The sequence below is a fragment of the Mustelus asterias genome, unplaced genomic scaffold (assembly GCF_964213995.1).
Source record: "Mustelus asterias unplaced genomic scaffold, sMusAst1.hap1.1 HAP1_SCAFFOLD_2094, whole genome shotgun sequence".
NCBI classification, from domain to species: domain Eukaryota; kingdom Metazoa; phylum Chordata; class Chondrichthyes; order Carcharhiniformes; family Triakidae; genus Mustelus; species Mustelus asterias.
This window is the reverse complement of record NW_027592039.1, coordinates 39,430-60,008: the sequence shown is the minus strand read 5'-3', so window position 1 is coordinate 60,008 and position 20,579 is coordinate 39,430. Positions and strand designations below refer to the sequence as shown.

General features: G+C 45.6%; 1 protein-coding gene across 1 annotated transcript; it reads left to right on the top strand.

Annotated features, from left to right (window-relative positions):
* Positions 1-1,520: 1,520 nt before the first annotated feature.
* Positions 1,521-19,918, top strand: rad1 (RAD1 homolog (S. pombe)). The gene is made up of 5 exons (XM_078207154.1): positions 1,521-1,611; positions 1,966-2,074; positions 2,187-2,445; positions 18,952-19,050; positions 19,133-19,918. Exons 1-5 carry the CDS (start codon positions 1,555-1,557, stop codon positions 19,314-19,316), a joined length of 708 nt encoding a protein of 235 aa, XP_078063280.1. The 5' UTR covers positions 1,521-1,554; the 3' UTR covers positions 19,317-19,918.
* Positions 19,919-20,579: the final 661 nt, after the last annotated feature.

The following is a 20,579-nucleotide window of genomic DNA, read 5'->3' as shown; positions in this document are numbered from 1 at the left end:
GGAGACGGGGGAGGGGAGGAGGGGGGGAGACGGAGGGGGGGAGGAGAGGGAGGGGGGGAGACGGGGGAGGAGAGGGGGAAAGGGGGTGAGGAGGAGAGGGGGAGGAGAGGGAGACGGAGGTGAGGAGAGGGGGAAAGGGGGTGAGGAGGAGAGGGAGACGGAGGAGGAGGGGGGGGAGGTGAGGAGAGGGGGGGGAGTGGAGGAGAGGGGGGAGACGGGGGAGTGGAGGAGAGGGGGGGGAGACGGGGGAGTGGAGGAGAGGGGGGGAGACGGGGGAGTGGAGGAGAGGGGGGTGGGGGGGAGGAGGAGAGGGAGTGGGGGGAGGGGAGTGGGGGGAGACGGGGGAGGGGAGGAGAGGGTGGGGAGACAGGAGAGGGGGGGAGACAGAGGAGAGAGGGGGGTAGACGGGAGGGAGACGGGGGAGGGGAGGAGAGGGGAGGAGACTGGGGGGTTGGGATGGGAGGAGGGGGGAGACGGGGGATGGGAGGAGGGGGGGGACGGGGGAGGGGAGGAGAAGGGGGGCGGGGGAGGGGAGGGGGAGGGGAGGGAGGCGAGGAGAGGGGTGGGTTAGTGTTTCTCTTAATACGTAAATATGGCTGTTACATTGGCAGAGACAGTGTTGGCTGTGTCTCTAGCTGTGATCTGCGGCAGTTGCAGGCTGGTGGTCTTCTGGTAGTTTTCTGGAGCTGGGAACTGGTTTTGTACCCCTGATGACATACCAAAACCCCCACAATAGGATTGGTTTACAGGTTATCAAAACATCAAATTCAAATTTAATAGGCTGCTGCTATTCAAATGCCTATTTCAAATTGATTGGTTAAAATTGATTGGTTAAAATTCAAAAACCTCGTCTTGGCAGCAATTACTGCCTAGCCTAGTGACACAATGTTTCACACCATGCTGTCTATGTACTGCACACCTTCATCTCTTCAGTAGAGAAAAAAAGCACCTTTTAAACAGACAATTTTGCAACTCTTAGCTTTTTTTTATAATTTTACAAACACTAACTTCGCAACACTTTGCAGAGTCCAGTGCCTTACTGTTGTTTTTTTCCATACTATCACTACATTTCTATTTGCTTCCCCCATGCCATTTGAATGGCTTCCTATACCATTGATACAGTAACAAGTCTCACAGCACCAGGTTGAAGTCCAACAAGTTTATTTGGTAGCACGAGCTTTCGGAGCGTTGCCCCTTCATCAGGTGAGTGGTTGGACTTTAACCTGGTGTTGTGAGACTACTTACTGTGCCCACCCCAGTCCAATGCCGACAACTCCATATCATGTATACCATTTGATGCTATGGCCTGTCTGCTCATCCACCTTGCAAACCTCATCTTTGTCCGCACAGATTGTCAGCACCTCAAATCTATTTGACAGTCCCCCACTACCTGCCTCACTCATGTCCTCCTGGCTCTCTCTGACCAAAAATAAGAGGCCTGGTGGTATGGAGCAAAGTGTATTTCTCCCTTTCTCTAATGTTGTGCATGTCTGCAGTTTGACTTCTATAAAAATAATCCAGATCTGAAATTTCTCCACCTTACACTTCCTGCAGATGTTTGATGGATTGGCTAAGTGTCCAAAAATTCCCACATTCTACAGCTGCAATAATGTAAGTTACAATGACAAAACGGGTGATGTTTAATTTACTCTTAATTAGAATAATACCTGTGTCTACCCACCTTTCCCCTGTGACCTTAATTCATTACCCATTTGGTCTCTGTCTCACTCTGGTGTAGACACTTGTCTCCTTGTGCTCCCCTTACTGAAGAGGGAGCAGGTAGGCCTGCTGAAGGGTGTAGACTTAAGGGTTGTGGGTGGAGGGATGTCAGCTTGGAAGATGCTGGGAGAGGTTGAGGGCTCGAGTTGGGTTGTTTAGGAATGGAGATGACTCATTCACCACCACCTCCAATGTGCTGTGGTTTTGTTACACTTAGGTGATTGACTTAATGTTTATTGTTTCCAGGCATGTATTTTTCAGGAGTTCCGTATTGAGGAGGACTCTGTGATGTTTGTAATAAACTTAACAGTTCTCTTGGACTGTCTCTCAATATTTAGTGCGAGTTCCGTGCCAGGTAAATGTATTTTGACAATTTTGCACTTGAACATATTAAAATACAGACACTTTTAAAAACTTAGAGCATCAAAATGGTGTCGTCAGTCACTTTTTGCTTCTCTCCTCTGTAGGAGTGACAACAGCCCTGAGAATGTGTTACCGTGGATATGGTCATCCATTGACATTATTCCTGGAGGAGAGTGGTGTGGTAACTGTCTGTAAAATTCTGACTCAAGAACCAGAGGAAACACTTGACTTTGACTTTTGTAGCACAAATGTTCTGAATAAAATCATTCTCCAGTCGGAGAGCCTGCGGGAGGCCTTTGCTGAGCTTGATATGAGCAGTGAGGTGCTGCAGATCACAATGTCTCCCGAAAAGCCCTATTTCAGGTACGGAGCAGCTTCGAACTCTCAGGCCTTAATATAGAACCAGAAAGGAACATTGCAATCTGGTCTAAACACTTCTTCAACTTTCTGACATTCTGGAGAGTTTCAGGGAAGGCCATGCAGCCCCTTGAATTTGATATTTGCCATTTTAATCTGACCATGGCCGATGCAATCCCAAGATATGCAGGGTAGGTTGATTGGCTAAATTACCCCTTAGTGTCAGGGGGATTAGTGGGGTAAATATGTGGGGATAGGGCTTGGGTGGAATTGTTGATGGAGTAAACTCGATGGGCTGAATGGCCTCCTTCTGCACTGTAGGGATTCTGTTCTTTCTATTTATCGACATCGTAGTTCTATATCCTTTAATATCCAGTTTAAAAGAAACCTACAAATCTCAATTTTGAATAATTACCTGGGAGAAAGGCAACATAAATGGGGTAAGAATGACCTGGCCTAGATAAATTGAAATCAAAAATTAGAAGGCAAAACATCAAGTTTTACCAAGGAAGACGAAGCTGCCTAGGTCATGGTGAAAGAGGTAGTTTAAACACTTTTTGAAAGATTTAAAATAGAACAGTACAGCACAGAACAGGCCCTTCGGCCCACGATGTTGTGCCGAGCTTTATCTGAAACCAAGATCAAGCTATCCCACTCCCTATCATCCTGGTGTGCTCCATGTGCCTATCCAATAACCGCTTAAATGTTTCTAAAGTGTCTGACTCCACTATCACTGCAGGCAGTCCATTCCACACCCCAACCACTCTCTGCGTAAAGAACCTACCTCTGATATCCGTCCTGTATCTCCCACCACGAACCCTATAGTTATGCCCCCTTGTAATAGCTCCATCCACCCGAGGAAATAGTCTTTGAACGTTCACTCGATCTATCCCCTTCATCATTTTATAAACCTCTATTAAGTCTCCCCTCAGCCTCCTCTGCTCCAGAGAGAACAGCCCTAGCTCCCTCAACCTTTCCTCATAAGACCTACCCTCCAAACCAGGCAGCATCCTGGTAAATCTCCTTTTAATCAAAGAACAAAGAAAATTACAGCACAGGCCCTTCGGCCCTCCAAGCCTGCACCGACCATGCTGCCCGACTGAACTAAAACCCCCTACCCTTTTGGGGACCATATCCCTCTATTCCCATCCTATTCGTGTACTTGTCAAGATGCCCCTTAAAAGTCACTACCGTATTCGCTTCCAGTACCACCTCTGGCAACGAGTTCCAGGCACCCACTCTGTGTAAAAAATCTGCCTCGTACATCTCCTTTAAACCTTGCCCCTCGCACCTTAAACCTAGGGCCTATAAAAGGTGAAGGCGGAACCAGTAGAAATGGCAGAGGTACTTAATGAGTATTTTGCCTCGGTTTTCACAGAGGAGAAGGACCTGGGTGGATGTACTGCGGGCTTGCGGTGGACTGAAAAGATTGAGTATGTGGACTTTAAGAAAGAGGTTGTGCAGGAATCTTTGAATGGCATCAAGATAGATAAGTCGCCGGGTCCGGATGGGACGTACCCCAGGTTACTGTGGGAGGCGAGGGAAGAGAGTGCAGAGCGTCTGACGATGATCTTTGCGTCGTCGATAGAGACGGGAGAGGTGCCGGAGGATTGGAGGATTGCAGATGTGGTTCCTATTTTCAAGAAGGGGAATAGGGATAGCCCAGGAAATTACCGACCGGTGAGTCTAATCTCAGTGGTTGGTAAGCTGATGGAGAAGATCCTGAGGGACAAGATTTATGAGCATTTAGTGAGGTTTAATATGCTCAAGAATACTCAGCATGGCTTTGTCAAAGGCAGATCGTGCCTTACGAGCCTGGTGGAGTTCTTCGAAAATGTGACTAAACACATTGACAAAGGGAAAGCGGTAGATGTGGTTTATATGGATTTTAGCAAGGCGTTCGATAAGGCCCCTCATGCAAGGCTTCTAGAAAAAGTGAGAGGGCATGGGATCCAAGGGGCTGCTTGCTGCCCTGTGGATCGAGAACTGGCTTGCCCAAAGGAGGCAGAGTGTGTGTATAGATGGGTCTTTTTCTAAATGGAGGTTGGTCACCAGTGGTGTGCCCCAGGGATCTGTTCTGGGACCCTTGCTGTTTGCCATTTTCATAAATGACCTGGATGAGGAAGTGGAGGGATGGGTTGGTAAGTTTGCCGACGACACGAAGGTTGGTGGGGTTGTGGATAGTCTGGAGGGATGTCAGAAGTTACAGAGGGACATAGATAGGATGCAAGACTGGGCGGAGGAGTGGCAGATGGACTTCAACCCAGATAAATGCGTAGTGATCCATTTTGGCAGGTCAAATGGGATGAAGGAGTACAATATAAAGGGAAAGACTCTTAGTACTGTCGAGGATCAGAAGGACCTTGGGGTCCGGGTCCATAGGACTCTAAAATCGGCCCCGCAGGTGGAGGAGGTGGTTAAGAAGGCGTATGGTGTGCTGGCCTTTATCAATCGAGGGATTGAGTTTAGGAGTCCGGGGATAATGATGCAGCTACATAAAACCCTCGTCAGACCCCACTTGGAGTACTGTGCTCAGTTCTGGTTGCCTCATTACAGGAAGGATGTGGAAAAGATTGAAAGGGTGCAGAGGAGATTTACAAGGATGTTGCCTGGATTGAGTGGCATGCCTTATGAGGATAGGCTGAGGGAGCTGGGTCTTATCTCCTTGGAGAGATGTGAGATGAGAAGAGACCTAATAGAGGTATATAAGATGTTGAGAGGCATAGATTGAGTGGACTCTCAGAGGCTTTTTCCCAGGGTGGAAATGGCTGCTACGAGAGGACACAGGTTTAAGGTGCTGGGGGGTAGGTAGAGGGGAAATGTTAGGGGGAAGTTTTTCACACAGAGGGTGGTGGGTGAGTGGAATCGGCTGCCGTCAGTGGTGGTGGAGGCAAACTCAATAGGGTCTTTTAAGAGCCTCCTGGATGAGTACATGGGACTTAATAGGATGGAGGGTTATAGGTAGGCCTAGACGGTAGGATATATTCGGCACAACTTGTGGGGCCGAAGGGCCTGTTTTGTGCTGTAGTTTTTCTATGTTTCTATGCCCCCTAGTAATTGACTCTTCCACCCTAAGAAAAAGCTTCAGACTATCCACTCTGTCCATGCCTCTCACAATCTTGTAGACTTCTATCAGGTCTCCCCTCAATCTTCGTCGCTCCAGTGAGAACAAACCAACTTTCTCCAACGTCTCCTCATAGCTAATACCCTCCATACCAGGCAACATCCTGGTAAATCTTTTCTGTACCCTCTCCAAAGTCTCCACATCCTTCTGTATTCCAAGTGCGGCCTAACTAAGGTTCTATAAAGCTGCAACATGACTTGTCAGTTTTTAAACTCAATACCCCGGCCGATGAAGGCAAGCATGCCATATGCCTTCTTGACTACTTTCTCCACCTGCATTGCCACTTTCAGTGACCCGTGTGCCTGTACACCCAGATCCCTCTGTCTATCAATACTCTGAAGGGTTCTGCCATTTACTGTATATTACTGTATCAGTCTCCAGTCATCAGAGAGTTTTCTTTCAAAGAACAAAGAACAATACAGCACAGGAACAGGCCCTTCGGCCCTCCAAGCCCGCGCCGCTCCCTGGTCCAAACTAGACCATTCTTTTGTATCCCTCCATTCCCAGTCCATTCATATGGCTGTCTAGATAAGTCTTAAACGTTTCCAGTGTGTCCGCCTCCACCACTTTGCCTGGCAGCGCATTCCAGGACCCCACCACCCTCTGTGTAAAATATGTCCTTCTGATATCTGTGTTAAACCTCCCCCCCCGCCCCCCTTCACCTTGAACCTATGACCCCTCGTGAACGTCACCACCGACCTGGGGAAAAGCTTCCCACCGTTCACCCTATCTATGCCTTTCTTAATTTTATACACCTCTATTAAGTCCCCCCCCATCCTCCGTCTTTCCAGGGAGAACAACCCCAGTTTACCCAATCTCTCCTCATAACTAAGCCCCTCCATACCAGGCAACATCCTGGTAAACCTCCTCTGTACTCTCTCCAAAGCCTCCACGTCCTTCTGGTAGTGTGGCGACCAGAACTGGACGCAGTATTCCAAATGGGGCCAAACCAACGTTCTATACATCTGCAACATCAGACCCCAACTTTTATACTCTATGCCCCGTCGTATAAAGGCAAGCATGCCATATGCCTTCTTCACCACCTTCTCCACCTGTGACGTCACCTTCAAGGATCTGTGGACTTGCACACCCAGGTCCCTCTGCGTATCTACACCCTTTATGGTTCTGCCATTTATCGTATAGCTCCTCCCTACATTATTTCTACCAAAATGCATCACTTCGCATTTTATCAGGATTGAACTCCATCTGCCATTTCTTTGCCCAAATTTCCAGCCTATCTATATCCTTCTGTAACTTCTGACAATGCTCCTCACTATCTGCAAGTCCTGCCAATTTTGTGTCGTCCGCAAACTTACTGGTCACCCCAGTTACACCTTCTTCCAGATCATTTATATAAATCACAAACAGCAGAGGTCCCAATACAGAGCCCTGTGGAACACCACTAGTCACAGGCCTCCAGCCGGAAAAAGACCCTTCCACTACCACCCTCTGTCTTCTGTGACCAAGCCAGTTCTCCACCCATCTAGCCACCTCCCCCTTTATCCCATGAGATCCAACCTTTTTCACCAGCCTACCATGAGGGACTTTGTCAAATGCTTTACTAAAGTCCATATAGATGACATCCACGGCCCTTCCCTCGTCAACCATTCTGGTCACTTCTTCAAAAAACTCCACCAGGTTAGTGAGGCATGATCTCCCTCTCATAAAACCATGCTGACTATCGTTAATGAGTTTATTCCTTTCTAAATGCGCATACATCCTATCTCTAAGAATCTTCTCCAACAACTTCCCCACCACGGACGTCAAGCTCACCGGCCTATAATTACCCGGGTTATCCTTCCTACCCTTCTTAAATAACGGGACCACATTAGCTATTCTCCAATCCTCTGGGACCTCACCTGTGTCCAGTGACGAGACAAAGATTTGCGTCAGAGGCCCAGCGATTTCCCTGGGTCTGAGCAGCCTTGGATAGATTCCATCAGGCCCTGGGGATTTGTCAGTCTTTATATTCTCTAACAAACCTAACACTTACTCCTTTGTAATGGAGCTTTTCTCCAATGGTTCAACACTCCCCTCCGAGACACTCCCAGTCAACACATCCCTCTCCTTTGTGAATACCGACGCAAAGTATTCATTTAGGATCTCCCCATCTTCTTTGGGCTCCAAGCACAATTCCCCACTTTTGTCCCTGAGAGGTCCGATTTTTTTCCCTGACAACCCTTTTGTTCCTAATGTATGAATAAAATGCCTTGGGATTCTCCTTAATCCTGTCTGCCAAGAACATTTCGTGACCCCTTTTTGCTCTTCTAATTCCCCGTTTGAGTTCTTTCCTACTTTCTTTGAACTCCTCCAGAGCTCCCTCCGTTTTTAGCTGCCTGGACCTAACATACGCCTCTCTTTCCTTGTCTCTAAGCTAGGAATGTGCAAGTTTCTATTACGTTTCTTTAGCGGTGCAACTTATTACCTAATTCACTATTTCAATTTTAGTAAGGTGTGTTTCTAATTGATAAATAGACGTTGCAAAGCTAACCAATAAAGGAATGGCAGGGCTGCTCCAAATTGAGACTGCAATTTGTAAACTCAAGGATGCTTCTTGTGTCCTAGATAATCTTTTGTGCAAGAACTGTAATCACCAGCTTGAACTCTGAGTTATGGTACATGAGAAGGGGTGTCAAATGTGATGCATCTAATGAGGGAGAGCACATTTTATAGATGTGGTCTCTCCATAGATTAGTATGCAGGAAGAAAAGGTATAGGTGACTGCCAGGTACGTAGTACGAGTTCCCAGAATACAACCTGCTCTTTGTGGATCCAGAACTGGCTTGTCCACAGAAGGCAAAGAGTTGTTATAGATGGGTCATATTCTGTGTGGAGGTTGGTCACCAATGGAGTGCCCCAGGGATCTGTTCTGGGACCCTTACTCTGTGATTTTTATAAATGACCTGGATGAGGAAGTGGAGGGATGGGTTGGTAAGTTTGCTGATGACACAAAGGTTGGAGGTGTTGTGGATAGTGTGGAGGGATGTCAGAAGGTGCAGCGAGACATTGATAGGATGCAAGACTAGGCGGAGAAGTGGCAGATGGAGTTCAACCCAGATAACTTTGAGGTGGTTCATTTTGGCAGGTCAAATAGGATGGCGGAATATAATAATGGTAGGACTCTTGGCAGTGTGGAAGATCAGAAGGATCTTGGAGTCCGAGTTCATAGGACGCTCAAAGCAGCTGTGCAGGTTGAGGCTGTGGTTAAGAAGGTGTATGTCAAGAACAGAAGGAGTTCTGTTCTCCCCACTTGGAGTACTGTGCTCAGTTCTGGTCGCCTCATTACAGGAAGGATGTGGAAGGCATAGAAAGGGTGCAGGGGAGATTTACAAGTATGTTGCCGGAGTTGGGGAGCATGCCTTATGAGGATAGGTTGAGTGAGCTCAGCCTTTTCTCCTTGGAGAGACGAAGGATGAGGGGTGACCTGATAGAGGTGTATAAGATGTTGAATTTAGGAGTCGTAGCGTTATGTTGCAACTGTACACAACTCTGGTGCGGCCGCACTTGGAGTACTGTGTGCAGTTCTGGTCCCCACATTACAGGAAGGATGTGGAGGCTTTGGAGAGGGTGCAGAGGAGGTTTACCAGGATGTTGCCTGGTATGGAGGGGAGATCCTATGAGGAGAGGCTGAGGGATTTGGGATTGTTTTCGCTGGAAAGGCGGCGGCTAAGAGGGGATCTTATTGAAACATATAAGATGATTAGAGGTTTAGATAGGGTGGATAGTGATAGCCTTTTTCCTCTGATGGAGAAATCCAGCACGAGGGGGCATGGCTTTAAATTGAGGGGGGGTAGTTATAGAACCGATGTCAGGGGTAGGTTCTTTACCCAGAGGGTGGTGAGGGATTGGAATGCCCTGCCAGCATCAGTAGTAAATGCGCCTAGTTTGGGGGCGTTTAAGAGATCCGTAGATAGGTTCATGGACGAAAAGAAATTGGTTTAGGTTGGAGGGTCACAGTTTTTTTTTTAACTGGTCGGTGCAACATCGTGGGCCGAAGGGCCTGTTCTGCGCTGTAATGTTCTATGTTCTATGTTCTATGTATGGTGTACTGGCCTTCATCAATCGAGGAATTGAGTTTCGGAGTCGTGAGATAATGTTGCAGCTATATAGGACCCTGGTCAGACCCCACTTGGAGTACTGTGCTCAGTTCTGGTCGCCTCATTACAGGAAGGATGTGGAAGGCATAGAAAGGGTGCAGGGGAGATTTACAAGTATGTTGCCGGGGTTGGGGAGCATGCCTTATGAGGATAGGTTGAGTGAGCTCAGCCTTTTCTCCTTGGAGAGACGAAGGATGAGGGGTGACCTGATAGAGGTGTATAAGATGTTGATGATCGAGTGGATAGTCAGAGGCTTTTTCCCAGGGCTGAAATGATTGCCACAAGAGGACACAGGTTTAAGGTGCTGGGGCGTAGGTACAGAGGAGATGTCAGGGGTAAGTTTTTCACTCTGAGGATGGTGGGTGCGTGGAATGGGCTGCCAGTAACGGTGATGGAGGCGGATTCGATAGGGTCTTTTAAGAGACTTTTAGATAAGTACATGGAACTTAGTAAGATAGAGGGTTATAGGTAAGCCTAGTAATCGCTAAGGTAGGGACATGTTCGGCACAACTTTGTGGGCTGAAGGGCCTGTATTGTGCTGTAGTTTTTCTATGTTTCTCCAACTTGTATTCAGTTCTAAACTGAATAATACTTCATCTGGGGAGCCATCAGAGCCAAATCTGTAGGAGCAAGGTGGCTCAGCTGCACAGGGGGAGTACCTAGAAGAGCCATAGTGATGGATGTTAGGGGAGCAGATGCGTGTGTCTGGAGCTGCAAATGTGATTCCAGGATGGTGTTGCTTCCCTGGTGCCAGGTCGAGGATGTCAGAGCAGTTGTAGAACACTGAGGGGAGAGGGTAAACAGCCAACAGTTGTGCACATTGGCACCAATGACAAAGTGAAAGAATTTACAGAGCTAGGCAGAAAATTAATACGCAGGACCTCAAAAGTAATACTCGCAGTGTCATGTGTAAGTGAGTACAGGAATAGGAGGATTAGATAAGTGTGGCTGAAAAGATGGTCAGGAGGGATTTGCTCTGGGGAGTTGGGACCAATATAGGCCAGATGGATTGCACCTGAACAGAGTTGGGACTTGGCTGACTGACAGGAGGCAAAACGTAAGGATAAAGGGGTGCTATTCAGGACGTTAGCCAGTGACTAGTGGAGTTCTGCAGGGGTCAGTGTTGGAACCACAACTTTTGACTTTATGCATCAATGATCTAGATGAAGGAGCTGAGGGAATTGTGGCTAAGTTTGCAGATGATACAAAGAAAGGTGGAGGGATGGGGAGAAGTGAGGAGGCAGAGAGACTGCAGGACTTGGACAGATGAAGAGAATGGGCAAAGAAGTGGCGAATGGAATACAACATGGGTCATGCACTTTGGGAAGAATAAAGGTGTCGACAATTTTCTAAATGTGGGGGAGAATTCAGAAATCTGGAGTGCACAGGGACTTGGGAGTCCTAGTTCAAGATTCTCTTAACTTGCAGGTTGAGTTGGTAGTTAGGAAGGCAAATGCAAAGTTAGCATTCATTTTGAGGGTTAGAATACAAAAGAAGGACACCTCTAGCACAGTGATTAGCACTGCTGCTTCACAGCTCCAGGGACCTGGGTTCGATTCCCAGCTTGGGTCACTGTCTGTGTGGAGTTTGCACATTCTCCTCGTGTCTGCGTGGGTTTCCTCCGGATGCTCCGGTTTTCTCCCACAGTCCAAAGATGTGCGGGTTAGGTTGATTGGCCATGCTAAAATTGCCCCTTAGTGTCCTGAGATGTGCATAGGTTAGAGGGATTAGTGGGTAAAATATGTAGGGATATTGGGGTAGGGCCTGGGTGGGATTGTGGTCGGTGCAGCCTCTTTCTGTACTGTAGGGTTTCTATGATTTCTATGAGGTTTACAGCATGGAAACAGGTCCTTCGGTCCAACTTGTCCATGCCGCCTTTTTTAAGCTAATCCCAATTGCCCGCATTTGGCCCATATCCCTCTATACCCATGTAACTATCTAAATGCTTTTTAAAAGATAAAATTGTACCTGCCTCGACTACTACCTCTGGCAGCTTGTTCCAGACACTCACCACCCTCTGTGTGAAAAAATTGCCCCTCTGGACACTTTTGTATCTCTCCCCTCTCACCTTAAACCTATGCCCTCCAGTTTTAGACTCCCCTACCTTTGGGAAAAGATATTGACTATCTACCTTGTCTATGCCCCTCATTATTTTATATACTTCTATAAGATCACCCCTCAGCCTCCTACGCTCCAGAGAAAAAAGTCCCAGTCTATCCAGCCTCTCCTTATAACTCAATCCATCAAGTCCCGGTAGCATCCCAGTAAATCTTTTCTGCACTCTTTCTAGTTTAATAATATCCTTTCTATAATAGGGTGACCAGAATTGCACACAGTATTCCAAGTGTGGCCTTACCCAATGTCTTGTACAACTTCAACAAGATGTCCCAACTCCTGTATTCAATGTTCTGACCGATGAAATCAAGCATGCCGAATGCCTTCTTCACCACTCTGTCCACCCGTGACTCCACTTTCAAGGAGCTATGAACATGTACTTCTAGATCTCTTTGTTCTGTAACTCTCCCCAACGCCCTACCATTAACTGAATAAGTCCTGCCCTGGTTCAATCTACCAAAATGCATCACCTCGCATTAGTCTAAATTTAACTCCATCTGCCATTCGTCAGTCCCAGTTGATCAAGATCCCGTTGCAATTGGAGATAACTTTCTTCACTGTCCACTATGCCGCCAATCTTGGTATTATCTGCAAACTTACTAACCATGCCTCCTATATTCTCATCCAAATCATTAATATAAATGACAAATAACAGTGGGCCCAGCACTGATCCTTGAGGCACACCGCTGGTCACTGGCCTCCAGTTTGAAAAACAATTCTCTACAACCACCCTCTGGTTTCTGTCAAGAAACCAATTTTGTATCCATTTAGATACCTCATATTGTATTGTGTACAGTTCTGGTCGCCGCATTATAGGAAGGATGTGGAAGCATTGGAAAGGGTGCAGAGGAGATTTGCCAGGATGCTGCCAGGTATGGTGGGAAGGTCTTATGAGGAAAGGCTGAGGGACTTGAGGCTGTTTTCATTAGAGAGAAGAAGGTTAAGAGGTGATTTAATAGAGGCATATAAGATGATCAGAGGATTAGATAGGGTGGGCAGTGAGAGCCTTTTTCCTCGGATGATGATGGCTAGCATGAGGGGACATAGCTTTAAATTGAGGGGTGATAGATATAGGACAGATGTCAGAGGTAGGTTCTTTACTCAGAGAGTAGTAAGGGCGTGGAATGCCCCGCCTGCAACAGTAGTGGACTCGCCAACATTAAGGGCATTTAAGTGGTCATTGGATAAACATATGGATGATATTGGAATAGTGTAGATTAGATGGGCTTTAGATTGGTTTCACAGGTCGGTGCAACATCGAGGGCCGAAGGGCCTGTACTGCGCTGTTATGTTCTATGTTCTAATGTCTTGTACAACTTCAACAAGACGTTCCAACTCCTGTATTCAATGTTCTGACCGGTGAAACCAAGCATGCCGAATGCCTTCATCACCACCTGTGACTCCACTTTCAAGGAATTATGAACATGTACCCATAGATCTCTTTGTTCTGTAACTCTCCCCAACGCCCTACCATTAACTGAGTAATTCCTGCCCTGGTTCAATCTGCCAAAATGCATCACCTCGCATTTGTCTAAATTAAACTCCATCTGCCATTCGTCAGCCCACTGGCCCAATTGATCAAGACCCCGTTGCAATTGGAGATAACTTTCTTCACTGTCCACTATGCCACCAATCTTAGTGTCATCTGCAAACTTACTAACCATGCCTCCTATATTCTCATCCAAATCATTAATATAAATGACAAATAACAGTGGACCCAGCACTGATCCCTGAGGCACACCGCTGGTCACAGGCCTCCAGTTTGAAAAACAACTCTCCACAACCACCCTCTGGCTTCTGTCAAGAAGTCAATTTTATATCCATTTAGATACCTCACCCTAGATCCCGTGAGATTTAACCTTATGCAACAACCTACCATGCGGTACCTTGTCAAAGGCCTTGCTAAAGTCCATGTAGACAACATTAACTGCACTGCCCTCATCTACCTTCTTGGTTACCCCTTCAAAAAACTCAATCAAATTTGTGAGACATGATTTTCCACTCTCAAAGCTTCTGTCTAAATAGATACAATTTTGTATCCATTTAGATGCCTCGCCCTAGATCCTGTGAGATTTAACCTTATGCAACAACCTACCATGCAGTACCACATTTGGAATATTGAGCAATTTTGGCCCTGTATCTGAGGAAGGATGTCTTGGCAGTTTTGAATAAACTGAAGGTCGATAAGTCCCCTGGGCCTGACGAAATGTATCCTAGGATTCTGTGGGAGGCAAGGGATGAGATTGCAGAGCCTTTGGCGTTGATCTTTGGGTCCTCGCTGTCCACGGGGATGGTGCCAGAGGACTGGAGAATGGCGAATGTTGTTCCTCTGTTTAAGAAAGGGAATAGAAATGACCCTGGTAATTATAGACCAGTTAGTCTTACTTCGGTGGTTGGTAAATTGATGGAAAGGGTCCTTAGGGATGGGATTTACGACCATTTAGAAAGATGCGGATTAATCCGAGATAGTCAGCACGGATTCGTGAAGGGCAAGTCGTGCCTCACAAATTTTATAGAATTTTTTGAGGAGGTAGCTAAGTGTGTTGATGAAGGTAGGGCAGTTGATGTCATATACATGGATTTTAGTAAGGCGTTTGATAAGGTCCCCCATGGTCGGCTTATGATGAAAGTGAGGAGGTGTGGGATAGAGGGAAAGTTGGCCGATTGGATAGGTAACTGGCTGTCTGACCGAAGACAGAGGGTGGTGGTCGATGGAAAATTTTCGGATTGGAGGCAGGTTGCTAGCGGTGTGCCGCAGGGATCAGTGCTTGGTCCTCTGCTCTTTGTGATTTTTATTAATGACTTAGAGGAGGGGGCTGAAGGGTGGATCAGTAAATTTGCTGATGACACCAAGATTGGTGGAGTAGTGGATGAGGTGGAGGGCTGTTGTAGGCTGCAAAGAGACATAGATAGGATGCAAAGCTGGGCTGAAAAATGGCAAATTGAGTTTAACCCTGATAAATGTGAGGTGATTCATTTTGGTAGGACTAATTTAAATGTGGATTACAGGGTCAAAGGTAGGGTTCTGAAGACTGTGGAGGAACAGAGAGATCTTGGGGTCCATATCCACAGATCTCTAAAGGTTGCCAGTCAAGTGGATAGAGCTGTGAAGAAGGCCTATAGTGTGTTAGCTTTTATTAACAGGGGGTTGGAGTTTAAGAGCCGTGGGGTTATGCTGCAACTGTACAGGACCTTGGTGAGACCACATTTGGAATATTGCGTGCAGTTCTGGTCACCTCACTATAAGAAGGATGTGGAAGCGCTGGAAAGAGTGCAGAGGAGATTTACCAGGATGCTGCCTGGTTTGGAGGGTAGGTCATATGAGGAAAGGTTGAGGGAGCTAGGGCTGTTCTCTCTGAAGCGGAGGAGGCTGAGGGGAGACTTGATAGAGGTGTATAAAATGATGAAGGGGATAGATAGAGTGAACGTTCAAAGACTATTTCCTCGGGTGGATGGAGCTATTACAAGGGGGCATAACTATAGGGTTCGTGGTGGGAGATACAGGACGGATATCAGAGGTAGGTTCTTTACGCAGAGAGTGGTTGGGGTGTGGAATGGACTGCCTGCAGTGATAGTGGAGTCAGACACTTTAGAAACATTTAAGCGGTTATTGGATAGGCACATGGAGCACACCAGGATGATAGGGAGTGGGATAGCTTGATCTTGGTTTCAGATAAAGCTCGGCACAACATCGTGGGCCGAAGGGCCTGTTCTGTGCTGTACTGTTCTATGTTCTAAGGATGTGCTGGCCTTTGAGAGGGCCCAGAGAAGGTTCATAAGAATGATCCTGGAAATGAAAGGCTTGATGTTTGAGGACTTTGGGTCTGTACTCAATGGAGTTTAGAAGGGTGAGGTGGATCTTATTGAAACTTTGAGAATACTGAAAGGCTTGGATGGATTGGACGTGGAGGAGATGTTTCCATTAGGAGAGACTAGAATCTGAGGGCAAAGCCTCAGTAAAGGGACGACTCTTTGAAACCAAGATAGATAGGTTCTTGGTAAGGGGATCAAACCCTACAGGGAAAAGGTGGGAAAATGGGGTTGAGAAGCATATCAAAGAACAAAGGAAAGTACAGCACCGGAACAGGGCCAGTGGGCTGATGAAAGGCAGATGGAGTTTAATTTAGATAAATGCGAGGTGATGAATTTTGGTAGATCGAACCAGGGCAGGACTCACTCAGTTAATGGTAGGGCTTTTGGCAGTTATAGAACAGAGATCTAGGGGTACATGTTCATAGCTCATTGAAAGTGGAGTCACAGGTGGACAGAGTGATGAAGAAGGCATTCGGCATGCTGAGTTTTACTGGTCAGAACATTGAATACAGGTGTTGGGGCGTCTTGTCAAAGTTGTTTATACAAAAGGGTCCGGAGCGACAGTTTTTTCACTCAGTTTCTGGAATGAGCTGCCAGAGGTAGTAGTAGAGGTGGTACAATTTTGTCTTTTAAAAAGCGTTTAGATAGTTATATGGGCATGGTTGGTAGAGAGAGATATGGCCAAACGCGGGCAATTGGGACTAGCTTAATGGATTAAAAACTGGGTGGCGTGGACAGGTTGGGCTGAAAGGTCTGTTTCCATGCTGTAAACCTCTATAACCCTTGAGACCAGGCAACATCTTGGAGATCTTTGTTTGCACTCTCTCCAAAGCTTTCATGTCCTGGTAGTGTGGTGACTAGAACTGCATGCAATACTCCAAATGTCGCCTAACCAAGGTTTTATATAGCTGCAACATGATATCCCAACTCTTGTACTCAATGTCCCGACTGATGAAGGTAAGCATGCCATATGCCGCCTTAATCACCTTGGCCACCTGTGTTGCCACTTTTAGGTAACTGTGGACCTGCACGCCCAGATCCCTATTTTTGTTAATGTTCCTAAGGCTTCTGCCATTTACAGTGTAATTCACACCTAAATTTGATCCTCCAAAATGCATCACCTCGCATTTGTCCAGATTAAACTCCATCTGCCATTTCTGTGCCCAGGTCTCCAATCTATCTATATCCTCTGACAATCACTGGCACTATCGGCAACTCCACCAATCTTTGTTTCATCCGCAAGCTTACTAATCAGACCCCCTCACATTTTCCTCCAGATCGTTTTTATATACTATAAGCAACAGTGGTTCCAGCACTGATCCCTGCGGAACACCACTAGCTACAGATTTCCATTGTGGAACAACACCCTTCCACCGCTACTCTGTCTTCTGTAACCAAGCTAGTTCTGTATCCATCTAGCCAGTGCACCCCAAATCCAATGTGATTTTAGTTTTTGTACCAGAGTCTGCTCCACCATGATTGAATGACGGAGCAGACTTGGTAGGGCTAAATAACCGAATTCTATTCCTATGGTCTTATGCTTTTGGTATAAATCATTAGTTGGGCCACAATTTTGAGTACTGTGTGCAGTTCTGGTTACCTCATCACAGATGATATAATTGCAGTACAGAAGATTTGAGGATATTGCCAAGACTTGAAAAGTGCAGCTCTGAGGAAAGATTAGATGGGCTGAGGGGAGATCTGATTGAGATGTACGAAATTGTGAAGCGTCTGGATGGAGTAGATGGGAAGGGCTTGTTTACTTTAGCAGAGACATCAGTGACTTGGAGAAATAACTTAAGTGGTTGGTAGAAAGCTTAGGGGAAATGAGGACTTTATTTTCACCTAGACAATAGTAGGGCACTCAAACTCTCTGCCTGAAATGGTGGTAGAGCAGAAACCTTCAATTTATTTAACAGGTGTCTGGATATGCACCTAAAGTGGTGCAATTTGCAGAGCTACAGAGCAAATGCTGGAAAGTGGGTTGAAGTTGGATGGCTCATTTTTTGGCTGGCGCAGACGGGCCAAATGGCCTCTTTCTTTCTGTACTGTATACTAATGATTTTGGTAGGAAAACAAAAGACAATATAAAGTAAAAGGTACAAATCTAAAGGGAGTGGAGGAGCAGTGGGATCTGCATGAATATGTGCAGAAATCCTGGACCGGTTTAGTGGTTGATAAAGCATGCAGAATCTAGAGTACAAAACCAAGCGTGTTATGTTAAAACCTCTCTTTTTAAAAAAACACTGGTTTGACCTTGACTGGAGCATTGTCCAGTTCTGGGCCCCACACTCTAGGAGGATGTGAAGTCATTGGAGAGAAGAGTCATGAGATTGGTTCCAAGGATGAGAATTTCCGTAAATTGTAGATTTGATAAAGGTGTTGGTCTGAATAGAGAAGGTGGGGAAAAACTGTTCCCATTGGTGGAGAGAATCAAGAACGGGAGGGTGCAAATTTCAGATAATTGGAAAAAGAAGCAACATGAGTGAAAGAAATTTCACTGAGAATTTGCAATCTAGAATGCACTGCATGAGAATGCAGTGGGCGCAGGGTCTATTGAGGCTCACGGAGAACTGTATCATCTGAAATAAATGTATTTTCAGGGAGTAACATGAGATGAATTGCTCTTTGAGGGCCAGCACAAACATGATGTGTTGAATGGCCTCCTGTGATGCAGTGAAAGCTCAAACTTCTAGCAGCAAGAAGAGTTCCAGGTTTCCACTACCTTTTGTCAACAATGCTTCCTAACATCATCCCTAAATGACCTAACTCAAGTCCATAACCAGTTTCTATCCATAGGATCCTGTATCCTTTAGTAGTACTTTAGTTCTGGTATCATTCTAGTGAATCTGCACTGTCTGTATTGTTAGTGTGATGCTCTGAATTGGACCCAGTACTCCAAATGGGGTTAAACAAGAGCTTTATTAAACTTTGTAAAACTAGTGCAATTTCCATCCACTTCAGATAAACAACAACATTCCATGAGGCTTTGAAATAGTTTTATTGTACCCTTGCCAAAAGCTTTTTGCTCCTTCACAAGGTCCCTTTGCAACTCTGCTCTCCCCTGCACTGTCCACCTTTATCTAACTTTTGATATTGTCAGAAAACTTGGTGATATGATTCTCTGTTCCTTCAGCTTAATTAATTACAAAAGCTGAGGCTCCAGTACAGATTCCTAGGAACGACCCATGTCACACAGCTAATAGTAGTCCCTCCTCTGTATCCTGTCTCCCAATTAATTATCTCTTCCTTATCAATAAGGTAAAGCTGCCTTCCTTTGTCAGAATGTTTTATCTTTTGTTCCTTTTTTTCATTCATTCTGTTGATATTGATGATTGCCTCTAAGCACCATTTCTGTTTTAGGTTATCTACCTTTGGGAATGCTGGAAGCACGCACTGTGATTATCCAAAAGACTCCGATATGATTGAGGCATTCCATTGTAACCAGACCCAATGCAATCGGTAACATAGTGACCGCATTATATTACTACAGTGTCTGCCATTTTGTGTTATAAAAAATATAATCTTATTTTCTTTTGATCAGGTATAAAATTTCATTATTGAAGCCATCTACTAAGGCCTTAGCTCTTTCCTGTAAAGTTTCGCTCCGCATAGATAACCGTGGATTTCTCTCCTTGCAATACATGATCCGGAATGAAGATGGACAGATCTGCTTTGTTGAATATTATTGTTGTCCTGATGAAGAGGTGGGGGAGTTAGAGTCATAATCAGCAGCCACTTGCCTCCCTATTTATCAGTGACTGACTACATTTCCTCTTTGCAGAAGCTGCAGTCTCTTGTCCAGCCTGAACTTGGTTCTTCACATCTCTTGATTTGCTTATTCAAGCTGATGTCAATACCCAGTTTGTTGAGTTTTAATTAATATCTCCAATATGATTTGAAATATAAAGATGGGTCTGTGGCGTTATCTTTGCAATGGTTTCATCAGCAGATAGAGCTCTGAATTGGCTTTTATCAGGAAGAGTTGAGGCCTAGTTATAATTCTGTACTGTGGAAGGCAGTAATCTACATTCAAAGATCCTTGAATGCAGATAGGAAGCTATACTTGGAGTACTTATTTGCCTTCTGATGACTGGGCAGTAGCAAGTAAATATACTGCACAAGCAATGTAGCCCAACAACAAGACAATGAAGAGAGGAAAGCAACTGTCTTCTGTCCTCCATTGGGCTGAACCTTGCTTACTCTTTTGGACAAGAGGACTTGCAGCTTGAATAATGTGCCACTTTTTTCTCATGGACTACACTGTGATTTGGAACATATTGTCATTTGTTCTAACAATTCCAAGTGGTTAAAAAAGCTCTTTACTTCATTGGTTTTACTTCATGTGATCTGCTTGTGATCTGTACCTTCCTTGCCAACACTCTCTAAATCAGGAGGTTATTCTGCCCATTGCACCTATACTGGCTTTTTGAAAACTATTCAGTTAATCCAGTTCATTTTTGAAAATTACAAGTAACTCTCCTGTCATCACTCTTAAACTCAGTGTATACAGATCATATTGTTGTATTTTTTTCTTGTCATTTCTGGTTTTGAACATCTTTGGAATCTACAAATAATCCTATTTGAAATCTATTCAATAGTTAGTCTTCACTAAGCATAACATTCAATATTTACAGTTGAAGGTATTTTACCAGAATATAGAACAAAGAAAAGCCGCTCCAAAGCTTCCACGTCCTCTGGTGGTGTGGTGACCAGAACTGTATGCAATACTCCAAATGCGGCCTAACCAAGGTTTTATGTAGCTGCAACATGATTTCCCAACTCTTGTACTCAATGCCGCAGCTGAAGAAGGCAAGCGTGCCTTATGCCTTCTTAATCACCTTGGCCACCTGTGTTGCCACTTTTAGGAAACAGGACCTGCTCGCCCAGATCCCTCTGTATGTTAATGTTCCTGAGGGTTCTGCCATTTACAGTATAATTCACACCTAAATTTGATCCTCCAAAATGCATCAGCTTGCATTTGTCCAGAT